Here is a 16,945-nt window from a genome sequence, read left to right on the forward strand (position 1 = left end):
CTTTAGCGATTTTTAGTATGTTCACAGAAGTATGCGACCATCATCACACTCTCATTTTCAGAACGTTTTCAACACCCCCAAAAGAAACCCCATTCCCATTAGCAGCCATTTCCCATTACCGGACGCACGGGTTTCGAATGGGCTTTCCCAAGCCTCTCTTTCCCCCGAGCCCTGTAATTTTTAGTGTTTTGAGCAATTTTTGTCGATGGGTGTATTACATTAGCAGAAATGCTGGTATACAGTCAGGCTTTTGCCCTCATCACCAAAAGTATCCTCTCTGAGGTCACCATGACCTTTTCATTGTCTAGTGGAACTAACGCTTTTCGGTCCTCGTTTTCCCCTTGTGTGGGTGGCATCAGCCGCGTTTTCTTCAGTGACACTCTTGTCTCCCTTGGTTACTTTGAAGTCTTTCTCTCCTCGTCTCCTCTTGTCGAGTCATTCTATCTCAGCCTACTCAGCTGGTCCATCTTGTTTAAATATGGGTGACCTTTAACGCTGGCTAAGGTCATTCTTTCATATTTTCGCATGATATCGTTTTTAAATAGCTTTATTTAGTTCCTGTTAGCAATTTGCTGTCCCATTGGGAATTTAAGGATGTGTGTTTCTTTACCTAACAACTGGCTGTTTTCTTTTCGACATTTGCTTTTGCACGTTTAACGATTACAACATGAGCTTTGTAGTGATTTAGTTTGTAGGATTTTTCAGTTGTTCGCCAGGCTAATTCCCAGGTGTTCACATTCTGTTCCTTTTCCTCTTTATTTCCTATTCCTAGTCCGTGTTTTCCATTGAAGACCAGCCATTGCTCATGTATTTGTGTATGACATATATTTTGGGAATTTAATCTTCACCTTTTTAGGCACGAATATTTTTATGATCCACTTTTTGTCTCAAATTTTCGACTGAATAAGACATTTTAAAAACATTTCTAATTAAATGTGCTTACTAGACAAACATAATTTTTCCAGTGATAGTTTTCGGAATTATTCGTCAGGCCCCTGTGGGAACTGTGTCGAGCGTCGAAGTGTCAGATGGCAAAGAACTGGCACTTCGACGTCATTGCTGATATAAAACCTTTGTTTCCATGTTTAAACAAGCATCTGTCTGCCTTTCTTGTTTGCTTAGATAAGTAAAAACGAGCAGATTAACAGGCGTTGTTCCTTGGTACTTGCCTAAGTTTCCCAAGGACTTGGAATATATTCTTCAGCTCACCCAGCGTCTCTTCAACTCTGATTTCGCAAACTAGGAGACGTATGTTTTTGAATCTCCTTCCGTGTCCATCGGAACGTTATTTGGGGCTTTGCCTTGCTTTCCCACGTATTGCCCCCCACTGATGAGTACATAGGTGACCTTGGCCGTGGGAGGCAGAGTGGCACTCATCGTCCAAGTCAGGGCACAGGGCTTGTTCAGGAAGAAGACCTGACTGCCACTCTTGTGATTAAGCCATGTAACCTGGAAAAAACAGTTATGTCATCAGAATTTCAGAGTAGTTCTCACAGCTTTGACACCCCTGTGCGTATATTTCGCTGAAGTGTTCTTGGAGCTGTATACCAAACCATCATCTGTGCCGACGTCTTATTTCGAAGCTGCCGTGTGGAGTGGTAAGACTTTTTAGCTCGCGTGGAGAGTAAGCTCAGAATTACACATTGCTCGTGGGTTCCTCCGGGTGCTCTCTGCACAGAAGCCACTGCCATCCTTTGCTCGTGGTACAAGCTATATGTCACTTTCTTCCTTTCAAACCATCTAGAAACCGCCTGATGCTCTCTTTCTAGATGTCCTGGAGCTTCCGAGCGCAGAGATGCCCTGGAGAGAAGGAAAACTAATAAAACTCAGCCGGAGATTGAGAATGAAAACGGAAGCACTCTAATAGATCTCCCGGGGACCTTCTCACCGGAGACGGACTGCTCGGGGGCGGGCACGGTGCCAGCCGAGCGGACCCCGACCTCGGCGTCCCTGCCCGCGTGGACCGAGGCGCCCGGCCTGGACAACCCCGCCTTCGAGGAGAGCGTCATTGCCGACGGTGTGTGCTGCTCACCTCTCTCTCTTTTGTTTGTCACCTCTGTTCCCACATCGGACGCTTCCTTCCTGCTGCTCCCCACCGTTTTCTCAGCATGTGCTTTTTACTGAGATACAATTCACATGCCACCTAATTCACCATATTCGCAATCCTAACAGTTTGCATTTTAGAAACAGGGTGTGACCCTCACCCCCGGGGGGAGGCGACCCCTCCGCACCCTCTTCTGTCGCAGTCCGTGATCTCTCTGTCATTAACGTGCTTCTCGTGTGTTCACAGATGTGTTGCTTCTTGACTGAGAAATCAGTACTATCAAGAACAACAGTGACCCCTCAGATTTAGTGCTTACTCTGTGTCAGGCTCTGGGCCAAGTGCGTGACATGTAGTAACCGATGAAACGCTTGTGACCATATTATGAGTTGTTTTTTTTCTATGGGTCGAAAACTGAGTCTTAGAGTAGCCGGTCCCACTTGTACAGCCGGGAAAGCACTGGTTGTGTGTCTGCGTCCGAGGCCACGCTTCCGACTCTTGCATCCTCTGGTGGCCGCCAGTCTGACTGGACGCCCCACTAGGGACAAACACGAAGCCCGCAGTCCTAGATCTGGGACCCATTTCACGAGCTGGCCCTGGGTGTTTACTTTTCAATATGACTTTGTCTTACAAAGTCCAAATTTTACTACAAATTTCAAATTGTCACAGCTATAACTATTTTTCATCCCCTAAAGCTCAAGACCCACTACTTAGAGCTCGATGCGCTGACCGTGATGACACACACGGCAGTGACACTCTCCTCTGTGCCGCCGTGCAGTGTTGGCATTTGTTCCGTGATTCAGACTTTTATCCGTTAGGACAAGGTGACATTCTCTTAACATGTCTTTATCAGATCATTATGTCGTCCCCAGTGATCTGATACATAGTAGCTATTTGTCGATTATTGATTAATCACCTCCAGAAGAGGAAACGTTTAGATAATCTTAACAGACAGATATTTCTCATCATTCTCTTTTTCTTTTCCAGTGATGTTACTTAGTTATTAATCATCTTAATAACTTATTAACACAAGATGACTTATTTACCTGCAGAACATCGAAATCTAAAATATCGATTTTCTTTCCGTCTATCGTTCTCTCTCTCATTTTTATCTCGGCAGCCACACAGCAGCCACCTAGTTTACCAGAAGGGGAAATCACCACAATTGAAATCCACCGCTCCAACCCTTATATTCAGTTGGGAATTAGCATCGTGGGTGGTAACGAAACGCCACTGATAAACATCGTAATCCAGGAAGTCTACCGGGACGGGGTCATCGCCAGGGATGGAAGACTTCTTGCTGGAGACCAGATCCTTCAGGTAGCAACTTGAATTCTATTAACTGGCTCCCTTTTGTTCTTATTCATAAACTTAAAACTCAGAAAATCGTGCGACTGCAGATCCTGAATTATATAAAGGTCAGTTTTGCTGTCTTTATCTGCAGAGCAGATCAGAATTTATCTGTAATTTCTCCTCTTTCCCCATACACGTGGAATGTATTCTTTTCTTCTCCCTAGCTTAACTCAGTCCCACGCGGACTCAGCACAGGGCGCTTGGGCTCATTGGGCCAGCGAGACTTCCTGTCTGGGACCCCACGGTTGGCTGTGTCAGAGCCACGCTGACATTCTTACCCCATCGGCGTTATCCGTAGCCCACTTTTACTGCCCATATCTGTTACCGTCATTGACTTATCCTTCTCTACACCGATTACTAAAATCTAGAAAAGACAGACTGAGTCGCACTAGTTACTTATAATTTAATGTCACAGATTTTAAGGTAGAATTCACGGCCATCTCTCGTTGGCTCATCATGCAGTCTCCTCCGCGAACAATCCGGCTCTTCATTAACCCCTGATGGGACGCTCACCTTCTTCTTTAAGAAGAAATAGCTATTCCCAAAAAAAGAACTAGCTTGGGACGACATGCCGTTTTATGAGAGGGCCCGTGGATACTGAGGGGATGAGGGTGCCAAAAGTTGTACCATGTAGGACTTGAGCTATGTGAATACTGGCCTCGATCTTTGAATCATACAAGAGTGGATGATCATTGAAGCTAAAAGAATGGGTAGCTTCTAAAAGGGGAGAGAATATTCGCGTGTGAGAAAAGATGTCTTCTGGGAACTCAGATGTGGGGAAGTATTTATGGTCGTTCCCAGTGACAGCCTTGTGAGAACTTTGAAGAAAAAACTTATTGTTAAGAATTGCATCAATATCACTGTTAGAAATAATAAGACTTTTAGAGCATTATTAAGGATAGGTATTTTCAATTTGATCTGAGTCGACAGTGATCTAGGCATTTTGATTCTGAAGGAAAATAATTACAGGCGTGTGTTGACTGCATCGGTACAAAAATCTATGTAGCCAAAAATGTGATAGTGTTAGCTGATGCGATTTCTACAAAATCTAGAAGCAGTATTTTATTTGGTCTCTACTTTCTCTGAATTTCACTGGCAACCACACATTCGTGAAGGAAAAATCTTTTTCTAATCGTCCAATGTTTCATATCCTACTTCACGCAAATGACATGAGGTTACATATTTGCACGTGGCTGTATCTGGATTCCAGCCAGATGTTTCACAGAGTCATTTGTGATATTTTTGAATTTAAGGTAGAAAAACGTGAGCCTAGAGATAGGAAGCTTTTTAGCTGAATAGCTAGAAATGATGGTTATTAGCTAACGAATTCATGTCAGGCTGGGTTTTTAGAAGCTGCCTTGAAGTTCTTTTCTTGACTCTACGTTATTCAGCATCTTATCAAGGACCTGGGTGGCTGCCAAATGCATAGATGTCGCAAACTTGGGAGGAGGGCACGTTTGTGTGTGACATCTATGAATTCGATGACTAGGTTTTAAAAAGATGTCAACAGGCCCAAATCAACAAAATTCAAATTAGTGGTGTTTTAGACTAACAGCCCTAGATAAATAGGAGGGGGAGGCCTTGCTTGACAGAGATTCGCGTGAACAAATGCAAGAATTTGGGGCATCACAAACACCTGACCCAGAACCGACGTGTAGAGAACGCTCGTTCCCCTTCGCTTTCATCCCAGACGGTTGAAGAGAACTCTGCTTGTGATAAATACTAAGAATCGTGCGAATCTCTTCCTCTAACTTGCTGAATAACCGAAGCTGGGTGTGTTTTCTTAGCGATGTGACATGTCCAAAGACCCATCCCTACTTATTTCAAGGTATAGTTTAGTTCATAAGTGTTCTGTGAGTACTGAATTGCGTTTATTGTATTAGGTACATATTATACTTGTTTGCTAAAGAATGAGAATGACATTATGATTATCTGCCTTCGTTAAAGTAAAAATCACTGATCTAAAGTGAGGTGATGTACCTGGAGTATGTCACCTTCCTTAAACTAAAACTCGGTTTATTTTCTCTAGCTTAAGTCCCTTTCAGTTGGGAAAGCAAATCCATAATCCGGCAGAACTTCGGTTTCTGTTCCACGAGAGCTAACATTTCATTAGCGCTCCTCACAGGCCGATGTTGTCTGCTCATTCCTGTCCCAATCTATGAAGTCAGTAGTGACACATTTTGCAGGAAACATTCGAACGAGGTCTGTCGTTTGCCTGAGGTCATTCAGCTAGTACCGGGCAGAACCAAGGACGCAAATTCAAGACTGTCATTGAAGCTTGTGCTCCTAATTCTCTACTTAATACTAGTCATCGTAAGTTAATTTTAGGAACTCTGTATTTAAAGTTGTCTTTAGAGTGGTTTCCTTTGTAAATGATGATCGCATAGCATTTTCACGAGGTTAGTTTCTTTGGGAGACATCGTGTGTACGCGTTTCTACAAACGGGAAGATGAAAAAAAGATCGTCACCCTTTGGTCATGATTCTTTTGTCCAGGTCAACAACTGCGACATCAGCAACGTGTCCCACAACTACGCCCGAGCTGCTCTGTCGCAGCCCTGCAGCACGCTGCAGCTCACCGTGCTTCGCGAGCGGCGCTTCGGCAGCCGGGCCTACAGCCATTCGGAAGGGAGCTCCCCCCGAGAAGAGATCTTCCACGTGGTCCTTCACAAGCGGGACTCCGGAGAACAGCTGGGCATCAAACTCGTGCGAAGGACGGATGAGCCAGGCGTTTTCATTCTCGACCTGTTGGAAGGGGGGCTGGCCGCCCAGGACGGGAGGCTCAGCAGCAGCGACCGCGTGCTCGCCATCAACGGCCATGACCTGAAGCACGGGACCCCCGAGCTGGCCGCGCAGGTCATTCAGGTGAACCCTTCAGACGTCATTCCAGACGCTTCTTGGCCTTCTTTACCCTATGTCGGTGTTCGTTTCCCTTTGGCCAGTAACATGATCCAGGAGATACTTGGTATTTCGTTGGAAAATCAGGCACGGCTATGTCCATTCTTCAGAATCCACAGTAGTGCAACTTCTTGACAGGTAGTGTTTTCTAAACACTGTGTTCCGTGAACTTGAGGCCGGCTGTTTATGGAGGAAAGGCTCTGTAGCATCACATGCCTTTCTCGTTTGCTCCCGAGGCTCCATCTACTACCCGACAGAACAGATGGGGGTGTCCACATTTAACAAGTGAGAACGGGAGCCGTGAATACCAAGGCCGTGACCTTCCCGGTCTCTTAACTTTCCTTCTTCACTTCGGGATCCATAACAATAGGGAAAGTCACCTTTTATTAAGAAGATAACTGTTATCTCTACGGTGCCTTTTTTTTCCTTTTAAGAAATTCACGGTATTTGAAACCCATCATGACATTTGTCCTCCCCGTAACCCCGTGAAGTGAGGACAGTTATTAGACAACGATCTTTTCAGTAAGAGCATTAAAACGGAGCAATTAGAAAACCATCCCGAGAAGACCCTCAGGTTCTAGCACACGCCACGGCTTATAACCCAGTGTGGGCGGAAACAAAAATGTCGTGTGTTTTTTCTAAGTGAGCACAACAAAACACTATAAAGGAAACCAAGCATTAATGTAATTAAGCATCAGGAATTTAGGTCGATCGTCACTAAAAAATGTATGTACTATACAGAATCCAGTGACAATGAAAATGTAAAGCTATAAGAAAACCCAAGTCTCGGTCCCCTTCTACTTCTATTTTTTAACTTTTTGGTCCCCCATAGCATTGAGAACACGCACGCGCACGCACGCACACACACACGCACACACACAGCCATGTCGCACTGAGAGGACATTCAGTTATTGGGTCTCAGTTCATAGGTTTGAGGTTTAAAGAAATTGGATGCCGCAAAATTCTTTGACATCAGAGGTAGCGTTCGGGCCATTACCTGTGGACACCGGCCAGCTGCTGCACCCTAAAACCAAGTTTATCCTGTAAGAGTCGGATCGGTGGGAGGGGCGGGGGCCGGAGAAGGAAGTTCATCCAGTTGTGGGATTTGCTACAGGAAACGGGAGAGTTGAGCGGACTTAATGAGCTGAGAAGTCATCGGGTCAGTGAGCTGGAAAGAAGTAGATTGACTGTACATATTTCAGGCGGTGTTAAAATACTCTTAATTCCTAAGTAAATATCTTTACTAAATTTCTAACAAAATGTAGAATATGTAGATACGCAGGTAGAAAGTACATTTAAAAGTTTTCATGATAATATCTTGCATATTTGAGTTTTTATAATCCAGCTAGTTAAATAGTTGTGTCATATTTGGGGCTATAATTTTTCCCAAACTATAGAAAACTGAAGTTGCTCAATTTTCAAAAACGAGAGTTATTGTTTTGGATTATAAAAATAACATGTACTCCACGTCTTAAAAGGAGAATCGTGAAGATAAAATGCAGAAAATAAAGAAGTCAGAATCACTTTCACTATAAATACCCCAGGATGTCAACATTTATATTTTGGAGAACATCCTTACAAACGTTTTTATGTGTATGTCCACAGATAAATAGGAAGAGGTTTGCACACGTACCTAACACATGCACTCATCTTGTAAATTCTGAATGTGTAACTTTTTCCCAATCTCGGCTGTGTCTTGTCAGACTTCTTGCCATGCAGATAAGTATACATTCACATCATGATCTCTCATAGCTCCGTAGTAGGCATCTGTGTACTCTAACTTATGTTTTGTTTCCAAGTTTAAAAAATACTACTGAACTTCCCTCCAGAAAGATCAGACCGTACCCATTTCTACTCCCAGCAACAAGGCACGCTCCTTATTTATGAATTACGGGTATCATCGTTTGGGCATCCCGCGTTTAAAAAAATATTGACTTTAACAAAACTCTTCTGCTGTGTTTGAAACCCTGAAGCATTATATGTGCAGTCTGTTTAAAGTTAACCTAAAGCCATCATTTAAAGCCTAAATGCCTACTTGCATCCCACGCACAGGATTTTGTCTCTTAAGCAATCTCGAAAAGTCAAGGATTGGTTTCTGGTTAAGGTTTGTGTAAATGGGTTTTCCAGTAAAGTTGAAAGACTGATTATGGAGTATTTGGTGGTTAAGAGGTATGAAGCAGTAATGAAAATGATCCTGTACATTTAAATAAAGTCACAAAGGGAGCATCTTGCCACTTCACTGTGTGATCTAATAATCTGAAGTGTCAGAATCGTAAATACCAGGATTTTAAATATCCTACTGTGTTATTTACCCTATAGATCAAGTTCCCACACCCTGTCTTGGAAATCTGGCCATATATTGGCTGTTGTTCTTTTAGTTTTTTTCCAAGAACTTGTCTGAAACTATTTAATAAAATGCTTGAATAAGCAGATGATTTCAATAAGAAAGGCCTTAAAATTGGTTCACTTATTTTCCTATTTAAGAACTAAAAATGGAGTGATTTCGTGACATTATCGACAGCGGTCGTGGGGGAGTCCCCTTCTTCCTACCGTAATTCCTGGAAAGCAGGTTGTCGTATTTTCCCAGAGGAATAATAATAAAATTGGAAACGGTGGTCCTACCAAAAGTCAGCATCAAATAAATCAGGCCTGTCCAGTAAAAGCAAAGGTAAAATAACTCAGAGTAGATATTAAGTAAGGTAAAGTATTTTTAAAATATACTAGCTGTGAATCTGTGTTTAAAATCTAGATGTGTATATAAATAATGGACTTCTGTTAAAATGATAGTCCTAAACATCTAAAATAATTTACTGTAATACTTTAGGACGTGTGTGTGTGTGAGAGAGATACGCACAATATATATATAAATATTAATCTTGTTACACAGGACCTCCATAATCATTTTCTTCAGGACCATTTAAACCGATGTCCTATTTTGACTCAAACTTAACAGCAAGCAGAGACAAAGCGTGCGTAGTTTCATTGATTATTGCTTCCAGAGTAGCCAGCACAGAACTTATTTCAAAAGTCATAATAGATTTTAATCAAGTTTCGAATCTGTTCTTCCTTTCTGTCTTCTTTCCTCTGCTCTCTCCCTCTCCACACCAGGACCAATCTTGAAGGGCGCAAAGAAGCATTCAAAGTTACCCTTCAAGAAATCATGGGGAGATGAGGGCCCGGGCAATCGGACTGCTCTGTCTCAGTCATTTTGGAGGTGGCGTTGGGGAGGGCATGTCCTAGAGCTGCGTGTGTGTTTCAGCTGCAGAAGTTCTAAAACACTGACCCGCGAAATGAAGGCCCCTCCTTTCCACCATTGTAGCCAACGCCCAGGCGAGGCTCTGGGCATCGTTAGTGCATCAGACGTTATACCGCCTGTGATTTTTACAGTGAGTATCATAAGTGACCAGTGGTAACGTGTGCGTGTTTTCTCCAGGCTAGTGGAGAAAGGGTGGATTTAACAGTTGCTAGACCAAGGAAACCCCAGCCTGGAAACCCCATCCGAGAAGCAGGAACTCAGAGCAGCAGCCAGCAGCACCCTGCACAGCCTCTGTATTACAGCAGACCCAGCTCACACAAGGTGAGGTGTATTGCTCGTGTGTTTTGAATTAATCCGCTCTCAAAGGGCCATTATTACAATCCGATAAAGTTTAAATGAGGGCTGTTATTCTGTTGGAGAAGGTGAACACGGGTGTTGGGGGTATGAAATGTGTATGTTTTGCATCTTTAGTGGGGACGGTCCTCCTGCCAGGTGATTGATGAGAAGTGGTTGGCCTTCCAGAAAAATCTATTTGTTTAGTCCTGCTCGAAAGTGAGATTTATCTCGGGTTGCTCCTTTAAATGCGACACTCGGTTATAAGATCGAAAAAGCAGAATTAAGACAATGATCAGTAAGTCTGTATTTAGCAGTTGGGCTGGTTGCCCACGACAAGACAATTAGATATGTGATTATTAAACATATGAATCATAAATTTTCATTGGTACTTGTATAGCGTATTTCTTCGTATAGTATAAGTTATAGGAATACCACCCTAAATCAGTTAAAATTCCCATATGTTGGGCTTTTTCACAGCTTCTTCAGTATTTCAGTTTTCTAATTTATTCCTATGACATTTATCTGCACTGAGAATTTTGTTACTAACTTTAGCTGCAGAAACCAAAACAGAGTGGTACTTTACCACATTCTTTATTATTTACTTCATTCGATCCTTCACTTGAACTCGGTTTCTAGTAGGCCAGATTTTTTAAACAATGATGTTTACCCAACTATGTGAAAATATAAGCTAAATGGGAGCTTCCAAAGTCATTTTCCTTCGGTAAAATTCGATTGCTTTGTTAAACAAAAAAAGATTTATTGGTCTTATAAACCATAGAAGTTTCCTATGTGCTAAAATGGCTTCTTAATGTAAGTACAGTTTGTTTTTGAGAAAGTAATCACCGTTGGAATGTCACAGGTACCCTAAGGAAGCATTGCTTAAAGACACAGTATTTTGGGCCCATCAGGTTTATCTGGTTTTCTGAGCTTAAGTACAGACTTGTCACTGGTCTTCAGTTTAGTTAATACTTAGAAGAAATTATAACCACAGACTTTGTTCTCATTTGTGAACAAAAACCAAGATGTATGAAAGAAACCTATAATTTTGCCTTTATAATGATGACTATGAACAAGGAGTTAGTGTTTCGAATAGGACTTTCGAGTGGGAGTTTTTTCACATAGCTTGGCCTTGTTTTACAAGATACATATTTCTAAAGAATTGTAGTATAAGGCCAAAGTCGATTATTGAATCTTTTACGTTATTGAATTCTACAATAATTTGAGATACGGGTGTCTACGACGTAATTTTAAGACCGTTTTAAAAACTACTTAATCATTTTAACATTTGTATGGAGAACACTGCTTATTTCATTTTGTTTCGAGCACATATATTTTTCTCTTTTAATTCTGCTAATCTTATTCTCTTTATGTGGCGATGTTTTAAATAGCAATGCTGAATTTATTGCTCTTCTAGGTAATATTGTGTAAACCTGGTTGGTAAAAGCAACCACATGAAATGTACTTTTAAGTGTTAATTTAGCTATTTAGTCCTGCATTTGTTATGTCAAATTCTGATTTAGAAAAGGTGAAGGTTTCCTAGGGAAAAACAAACACACAGATTCACCAAAACAACCTGTTCAAATGATTAGAATCACTGTTAAAGTGAACATTAGTCTACTGCTAAGCCTCTTAGGTAGTTGCTTGGATAAACACCCTTAGAAGTTTCCATGAAGCTTACCCAGTATCATCTTGGAAGTAATGCGTACATCTCAACCATCGGAGGAGTAAAACCACCACCATTAATTGATGAACTACCTGAGAGCTGAAACTGCTTCAGTAAATATAATCAAGGCTGAGTTTCCTCGAGTTGTCTTGAAAATGAAATGGGTTTTGCCCAGTTTTGAAGGATACTAACATAGATTTCGTACTTTTAGGTAGGAGACTGCCTTAAGACGTTTACAAGTTTTCCGCTAGCCATGACATTGTCTCGGAACGCTCTGCCGTTAGGACAGGCAGGTCGCTTGATAGAGATTCGAGCGTCCGTGCATTCTGGGACAGGAGGAAGGCCATTGGGCCTGGGGATCCAGGGTCAGATTAGCGTGTCGGCTCTTTAACATTATGCCTCTAAAGGGAACGTTCTAGTTCTGCAAATGTAGTTCATACGTTGTTGTTAATGTTAATGTAATTTTCTCATTATCTGCAACATTCTCTTATAGTTGATAAGTGTTAAAAACTTTTTGAGACATTAGCTGCCACTATATTTTAAGTCACCCGAGTGCAGATCTCACTTATAGTTGCATGATTTGGGGCAAGTTATATGACCTAAGATTGCTTCCACATCTGTAAACGGGGCCAATAATAGTATTTACTTTCAGGGACATTGTGAAGATGAAATAATGCATGTAAAGCCATTAGCTTTGGACATAATAAGCCCTCAATAAATGTTATTGCTATTTTAATGTTAATATCGGATATATACACCTTGTTTCTTATTGAATTCTAATTCAGAAGGAAAGTGATGTTGTAAATCTTTTTTTTTTTACTTCCAGAAGTGTCTCAGTAATAAGTAGCAGTAATAAATGTCAGTAAAAAATGCTTTTCCCTGAGAATATAGTTTATTGGGAATTTATTTTTCTGTCATTAACGTCTTCAAAAATTCAGTTATTTCTTATCCTTTTAGCTTCTCATGGAGGTTTTAAATGTAGATGTGCACTCGCTTCATGATTGGGTATTCGGATAATCCTTGTCAGGCAGAATCAGAAGGTAGGTCTGTAGGTTTTTTCTAGCAGTTAGCAAAATCCACATTTTACTTTTGTACTGTTGGAGACTAGGGAGAAAGATGGAAGAAAATTAATTGGCTTGTTTTCAGAATCTTAGATGCATTATTATATCTTGATCATATCTTGGATCGCAAGATAATTACACACTGCCTTGACCTCCCGTGTCCACAGCCCTGATGTTTCAGTTCCATAAATAGTCCCAGCAAAGGCAGTGGTTCAGAGCTTGACATTGTGACCCACAGTGGTTAGCGTCCTGTTTGTATTTTGAGGAACTGTGTATCACTTTCAGTTCTATAGTAAGTGATTTAAAGATAAAAATGACTTCTAATCGCCACGTACGTCTACTTTAGCGGAAGCTTTCTTCACCGCGTGTCTCTCATCCCAGTGAATCCGTGCAATAAATGTCTCCTCTGGCGATTTAGGATCTTACCCAGTGTGTTACGTGCCAAGAGAAGCACATCACCGTGAAGAAGGCGCCAAGCGAGTCCCTGGGGATGACAGTGGCTGGCGGCCGGGGCGGCAGGAGTGGTGAGCTGCCCATCTTTGTGACCAGCGTGCCCCCTCACGGCTGCCTTGCGCGCGACGGCAGGATCAAGAGAGGTAAGAGAGGCTCTTGAACAGTCGCCACCTCTTCTCCCTGAGGTCGACTCACATTTGTAAACGTAAAGAATATGGAAACTGACGCCAGCAGGTCTCCCGGGCAGCGCGGTGCGGTGGACGCGCGGTGCGTGCGCCCCGCCCAGACCCCGCGACCTGCGGTCCCCGCGCTAAAGGGACTTCTTTAAGAAGAAGAACGAGCAGAAATTAAAACATAATCGCCACACAAAAACTTGTGCGTTAAGGTTCATAGTAGTAATTTTCATAATAACCAAAAAACAGAAACAACCCAAATGTCAGCTACCGAATGAGGATCAGCAGAGTGTGGCATGTTGTGGTATGGAATATTATTTGGCAATGAAAAGGAATGAAGTACTGACACAAGCTACACTATAGATGAGCCTTGAAAACATTATGCCTACAGAAAGAAGCCAGTCACAAAAGACCACATATGGTTCCATTTATATGAAGTGCCCACATGAGGCAAATCTACAGAGAGAGAAAGGAGCTTAGTGATTGCTTAGGACCGGGGGAGGGAAAGTGACTGCTGATGGCTGCAGTTTTGGGGGGTGATCTAACAATGAGGTGTGATGGTCGCACAACTCCGTGACTGTATTAAAAACCATAAAATTATAACTTTAAATGAATGAACTGAATGAATTATATCTTCATAAATCGGCCTTTTTTTCAAAGTTATTTGTCCAGATGTCGAATCGAGGATGATTTTATTTCCTTGTTATTTATTATGTTTTCTAAATTTTCTGCAATGGGAATGTTTTGCTTTAATCTGAAAAATAAGCGATAAATCGGGAGAGGGGGAGTTTCTGTAGGCTTTCTTGGTACAGATGCGTGTGCTGCCTACACAGGAACCCTTTCCTCCCCACCTTTTATTTAATCCTCTTTGCCCTTTTTCGTTCCATCACTTGACAGAGGAACAAACACTTTTTTTTCGCTCCAACGAGAGAAGATGTTCAAATCACAATTTGCATTTCTCTGTGTAGGCCCAAAAATATCCTCTCTTCATGTATTCTGATATATTTGCATCGAATGAACGGTGTAGAGCTGTCTTAATATATAAAACTGGGAAAAGATAAAGCAGAATAGATTAAAAATTCATTTCCAAGAGCAAAGGATCAAAGACTTTTCGAATTGGAAAGAACAATAGGAATCACTGAAGCCCAAAGAAAGGGGAATGACCTTGCCAGGGCCCGCACCCAGCTAAACCAGGGCCCGCACCCAGCTAAACCAGGGCCCGCGATCGCCGACTCCAGTCGAATCACAGTACTTCAAGCCACCCCTTTTCCTATATACTATGAAAGTATTCAAAATTATTGAATTGTTTTGGAATGTTTTCCGTTCGTTGGATTTTGTTCTCGGTATTATCAAAATTACAAAGAAGTAAATAATGGTCTTTTACCTTATCCGAGTCATTGGAACTAACTTTTATTGACTAGTTTACAAGTAGAATTACCGGGAAATAATCACTTGATCCCTCGGCTCATTTTTCGCGTGTCGTCATTGGAACAGGTGACATTTTGTTAAATATCAACGGCATTGACTTGACCAACTTGAGTCACAGCGAGGCCGTCGCTATGCTGAAGGCCAGTGCCGCGTCCCCCGCCGTTGCTCTTAAAGCACTGGAGGTCCAGGTGGTGGAGGAGGCCACCCCGGCCACCGACGAGCAGCCCAGCACCTTCAGCGAAAACGAGTACGATGCCAACTGGTCCCCATCTTGGGTCATGTGGCTCGGCCTTCCAAGGTACGGACAGCTTTTTTCTTGTCTTATGAAATAATCATCGTTACAACATTCCTTAGTGCCTAACCCAGTACATTCACTCACCGAGGGGGAAAGATGCTTTAGTTTGATAAAATAGTAGCATCAAATCAAGTGACAAAAGAACATGGTAAGTTTTCTCAGGTTATATTTTAAAAGGTAAAGTTGATAATAAGAGCTAAGCTAAAGAGGACAGACCCGTTTATAAAAGCGAATGAAACCATCCGTCCGGTTCCATTAAGGCCCGTGAGCCGGCGCACCATGAGGCTGGGCGCTCACCCCTCACTCAGGCCCTTCCGAGAATTTGCTGCTTTGTGGCCAAGCCGCCAGCCGAGGCTTTCCGAAGCTGGTCAGTGTCCTCTGGGCACGAAGCATCTGGCACCTCCATGCGATTTGCTTAGTTCGATACTGAGGTAGGAGCAGTGTGTATTACTACCTTTATTTCCAAAGTAGTTTAGATCCTTAATATATAAAAGAACCCTAAAACTGAACTGTGATGGAACATTTTGACTCTTAAATCCTTAAAATAAAAAGAGCCACTTAGCTTCATTTGGAATAAATGTGTGACGATAATTAGAATTTGTATAGTGCCGCATGGTTTATAAAGTACTTTATGCGGACCTTGTGGAGAGAGATTTTTTGATGACAAAGATGACTTAACTACTTCATATCTGTTTATTCCATGACCAAAACTGATTGATTTTTTTTCCGCATTGAAAAGGCAACATAGATTTAAGCGGTTGCTATTAAACACCTACAGACCTGCTGTCTAATTGGTGAATTTGTGGCCATCAAAGGGACCCTCACCGATCTTGTCAGATACTCAGCCTGATACTGTGACCTGTCAGTTCAAACCCGGAAGTCAGACACGTCCCTGCAGACACCAGTGGGTGGCACGTCTCCTCCTGCCGTGCGGTTGCCCAGCGGGTCCACACAGCACCGACGCTGTGACAGTGACCAGCCGCGCCCTGGAGGCACGCTGTCGAGCCGGGACCACCCTTGGCCTTCCTCATCTGTTATCCCCGTCTAGTTTTGGGGTCAGAGCATTTTACCTCTTGGGTTCAGAGCATTTTCTGGTGTGCCAAGAAGCATAACAGTGGTTTTAGATGAGAAATACTCAGTTTAGTAACATCTGTTTTTGAGCCCCATATGGAAAGGATACCTGTCAATAAAAACCACTGCCCCCTGGCTTCTCGGAGATGTGCGTCGCATGCAGACCTGTGTGCACCAGCCAAGGCAGCTGCTCGGTGGCCGCAGGTGATGCTTTAAGCCGGTTTCACACCCCGTGGGGTTGCAGCCTGCTTTTCCTGAAAACGAAGGCGTTGCCACTGAGTTTACTGGGGCTGTGCCAGACAACCCCTCATTTGTTTTGTTTTAGTTTGGTCTCTTTGTTTTTTTACAGAAGATTCCAGTAATGAAAATAACCTACACTTTTCTGAAAAAAAAAAAAAACAGGCCAATGCATGGCACCCAGCTCCAACCCAGAAGCCCTTTGAAAGGCATCAGCGAGCTAGGAAATCGGACCGTTTAGAAGTTCTAGCGTGCCGTGTATCCCTTTATAGAATCGGCTTTGTTAAGAATTCTTTTTAATAGATGAAATACAGGAAACCTTGCCTTGGATGCCCCTTCATCATCCAGTTTTACCTAAACATGAAAAGTATTTCTTATAAAGAGAGATTTTTTCTGTATCATTTAGGGTTTTTTTTTCCTCCCATTTTTACTTTAGTTTTTGCTTCCTGCTTGTTCCCAAATCCATGAGTTATGGACGTGTAAGTAGAATTTTTCTCCCTCCCTGAACAGCAGTGTTTTGACTGTAGCATCTCGGTGTTCGTTATATTAACGGGGGTGGGAGCGGGTAAGTGTTTTCCAGATCGAGTTTCCTACTTTGTCAATCCCTTAAATGTGTCCCTTAAAACGACAGAATTTTAAGTGAAGGCGGAAAGCACAGATTTTACCGGCTCACGTGGAGACA

At 42.5% G+C, this 16,945-nt stretch overlaps 1 protein-coding gene across 4 annotated transcripts in view; it reads left to right on the forward strand.

The window, feature by feature from the left end:
- The window catches only part of LNX2 (ligand of numb-protein X 2), a 54,120-nt gene that overhangs the window by 30,651 nt on the left and 6,524 nt on the right, over positions 1-16,945 (forward strand). For 3 of the 4 annotated variants that reach the window (XM_015590354.2, XM_006904806.3, XM_025046932.1), the window contains exons 3-8: positions 1,770-2,017; positions 3,162-3,361; positions 5,889-6,257; positions 9,724-9,867; positions 13,025-13,202; positions 14,727-14,958. In XM_015590354.2, the coding sequence (XP_015445840.1) occupies positions 1,770-2,017; positions 3,162-3,361; positions 5,889-6,257; positions 9,724-9,867; positions 13,025-13,202; positions 14,727-14,958 (1,371 nt within the window). The remainder of the gene's footprint in view (positions 1-1,769; positions 2,018-3,161; positions 3,362-5,888; positions 6,258-9,723; positions 9,868-13,024; positions 13,203-14,726; positions 14,959-16,945) is intronic. The other variant, XM_025046941.1, reaches the window with a different exon arrangement.

This window comes from Pteropus alecto, unplaced genomic scaffold, assembly GCF_000325575.1.
Source record: "Pteropus alecto unplaced genomic scaffold, ASM32557v1 scaffold80, whole genome shotgun sequence".
Lineage (NCBI taxonomy): Eukaryota > Metazoa > Chordata > Mammalia > Chiroptera > Pteropodidae > Pteropus > Pteropus alecto.